This window comes from Ylistrum balloti, unplaced genomic scaffold (genome assembly GCF_031769215.1).
Source record: "Ylistrum balloti isolate Yb309-2 unplaced genomic scaffold, AGI_CSIRO_Ybal_v1 Utg369806, whole genome shotgun sequence".
NCBI lineage: Eukaryota > Metazoa > Mollusca > Bivalvia > Pectinida > Pectinidae > Ylistrum > Ylistrum balloti.
This window is the reverse complement of record NW_026781981.1, coordinates 607,854-610,959: the sequence shown is the minus strand read 5'-3', so window position 1 is coordinate 610,959 and position 3,106 is coordinate 607,854. Positions and strand designations below refer to the sequence as shown.

Below are 3,106 nucleotides of genomic sequence, written 5' to 3'. Positions count from 1 at the left end.
GTCTTTAAACACTATGTACAAATTTACCATTAATTAGCCTGCGTACGAATCAATTCCTTGCACTGATCATTTCAACCATTCATTTTTTTTTCTGTAGACCCCTAGCTCAGACGTGAGCAAACGTGTGTATTTACACATATCGCCGCTACAAAGGACGCATATTAATACTCACTTTTCACGCATTGTAACGTACTGCCAATATAGCAGCAGTATAGTACACAACATGCAAAAGCTTCAAAGCACAATATTTCCTATGTAGCCCTTGATACCCTCACACCATCACACACCAGAATGGCTTTTAACTTTTTAAACCTATAGTATCACACAAACAGACAAGAGTACTGTAACAACCACTTGCATGCCACTGCATTCATACCAACCCCTTCATTACAATCATATTCATCTCCTAATGACTTTCTTTCGTATGATCTAAGAACTGAGACATATATATCACATACATTCCATGTAGTATAAGATAGATCGATCACGAGGCAGTAATTGGTAGTGTTAATTACATACATCATGTATATTGATGTTTATTTAAACCAGGGTGGTTCAATGGATTGTGTTCAGCCCACGACTTTGTCCAGTGTCTACATTCAATGGTTATATTTAAATTTCAAACCCGATTGCGTTTTAGATTTTAGTACTTAACAATGCTAGAATGCGGTGTGTACGTACACATGTAGTACTTACGTGTTTATATATGTATATTGTAAGTATGTCGTACCTTTGGTACACCTATAACGTATTATAGTATTGTGTTGATTTAATGAGCTAGAGCTTCAAACTTCACAGATTAACCAAACACTATTTCGTGGATACAAGTTTACGACAAAACTTCCCTTCCAGAAGTGCCGGACCTTTGTGTTATTATTTGTGTTATTATTCTCAGTCGTGTTTTGGATCATGGGCTGTGGTCCGTCTCAGACCGAATCCGCGCAACAGTTCCTGAAAAATACCAGAACCACTTCAATAAATGAAAACAACAACAAACAACAGGGAAAGAAGAGAGAAAACAGTGTCTCCGATGATGACAAAGAACGACAGAAATTTCGCGAGGAAGTTTTAGCAGCACATAATAAGTACAGGGCCAAGCACGGAGCTGAACCCTTGACCCAGGCCAAAGACCTCGATGAAATCGCTCAGAAGTGGGCGGAGCATCTCGTTAAAAACGATATATTTGAACACAGCGATACTGAATATGGTGAAAACCTCTGGGGAGGAGATGCAAACGCTACAGGTGAATATCATATATAATATTGTTCATTCTTATATTGTATGTGATCAGTGAAATCAAGGAATTCACATAATACACTGTAGTTCACATTTAACTCTCATTAATACACGTGGAAGATGGGCTTTGGTGACCAATATTCTTGAAGCCCTTTCTTATTACGAAACAACACTGTATTATGAAAAGACTGGTTATAACGAAGCCCTAGTGAGGTTTTCATGACGTGGAATCTCTAATGCTTATAAATAAAGCCTTTAGATTTGTATTTCCGGGTCAACCGTACCGTGAACCGGAAGTGTTATTATGTATATGTCTGTAACTCATAATATGTCAATAAATTTATTTTTTATCGGATTTGGGATGGATATTCACATTGTTCTCTTTGTTCTTCATTTACAGGCAAAGAAGTGACGGAAAAGCATTACGGTGAAATAAAATATTACAACTTCGCAACAGGGGGATTCAGCATGGAAACAGGTAGGCACCGAACAATCGATTGATTGAAGGTTTGGCAAGCTCTTTTCATTAGAGTCTGTATTTAAGCTCAAATCAAATATGTCTTTGAGATTTTCAATTGCAACACATGATGAAATACATTTTTGATGTTGACACAAACCGTACACATAATTATCCTTGGAATCTGGTATCACATCTTACTTGCCGAAACTTGTGAATAGAAGTACATATGTGGTAGTGTTCTGAAGGATGCGTGACTTGATAGACCAGTATGCTTACTAAATGATGTGTTTTGATTCGTACACCAGGCAGATGTACCCGCAACAATAACAAAGACATGCTACATAATGATGATTATTGCCAATAAAATAACAGAATGACATTGTTATATTTCAGGTCACTTCACACAGGTAGTGTGGAAGGGGAGTAAGGAGCTGGGCACAGGATACGCACGTGATGATCATGGAAAGGCTGTCGTCTGCTGTAATTACCGCCCTTGCGGAAACGTCGAAGGCTGCTTTGGAACAGAGGTGTCGCCACCATGAACACTTCCGGAACTTTTCAATCATTAAGACATCATCATGAACAATTAATAGTTATTTACCTAACTTTTAAATTGTAAGCTTTACCCTTTAGCCAATCAATGAATAGGACAAAAAGGCTGTAAACATGACGTCACTGAGTTATATAACGTCATAGCCGATGTACCATTATCAACTATTATCCACATTTATAAACTTGTCAAATTACGCCTTGACAGTGTACTACACGTCTGTTAGAAAACAGAATGTTATTCGTCAAAAAATATCAGTTGTGTGCATCAACACAACAAGAAATAGTTATAAACAGGAAATGTTTACACCAGTGAACACGCTAGAAATTCTACACACTTGAATAGACAACAGACATTATGATCCTGTAAATTAGATCTAAGCTAGTGTTGGGAGATCAATTGTCTACAATTTCTATACTACTATTGTAATTGAGTAAAACACAAAGCTGTGATAATTAACACGTACGCCGATACATTGTAAATAGTTCAGAGATTTTCAACCATCATACGTGACACTGCGTTCATATGTACATATGTAGATAAAAACTTCGATAAATACTAAAACATGTTTTTTATTATTACTATCATTATCATTTTTGTTTTTGTGTTTTGTTTTCTTTTGTCTTAATCATTTCTTGTCATTGATACAGATATTGACTCAGTTACATATATACATGTAATTTGGTCGGATGGCGCAGTTGTAACAGTCGCCTACCCACTATAGGCATCCGTGGTGATTTTACATCAGGTTCTCCTATTTCTTTCCACAGAAAAACTCTTGCACAGTTTTATCCTAAACAAAAAGTGTGATTGATGTGCATTGGTAAAACTAGTTTCGCAATTGTCGTAAAATTAAGATT

At 36.6% G+C, this 3,106-nt stretch overlaps 1 protein-coding gene across 1 annotated transcript; it reads left to right on the top strand.

Moving 5' to 3' along the window:
• The first annotated feature begins 909 nt into the window (after positions 1 to 909).
• Positions 910 to 2,775, top strand: LOC132544697 (Golgi-associated plant pathogenesis-related protein 1-like). Its single transcript, XM_060208331.1, has 3 exons — positions 910 to 1,243; positions 1,637 to 1,714; positions 2,090 to 2,775. The coding sequence occupies exons 1-3, from the start codon at positions 910 to 912 to the stop codon at positions 2,236 to 2,238; spliced, it is 561 nt and encodes a 186-aa protein (XP_060064314.1). The 3' UTR covers positions 2,239 to 2,775.
• Positions 2,776 to 3,106: the final 331 nt, after the last annotated feature.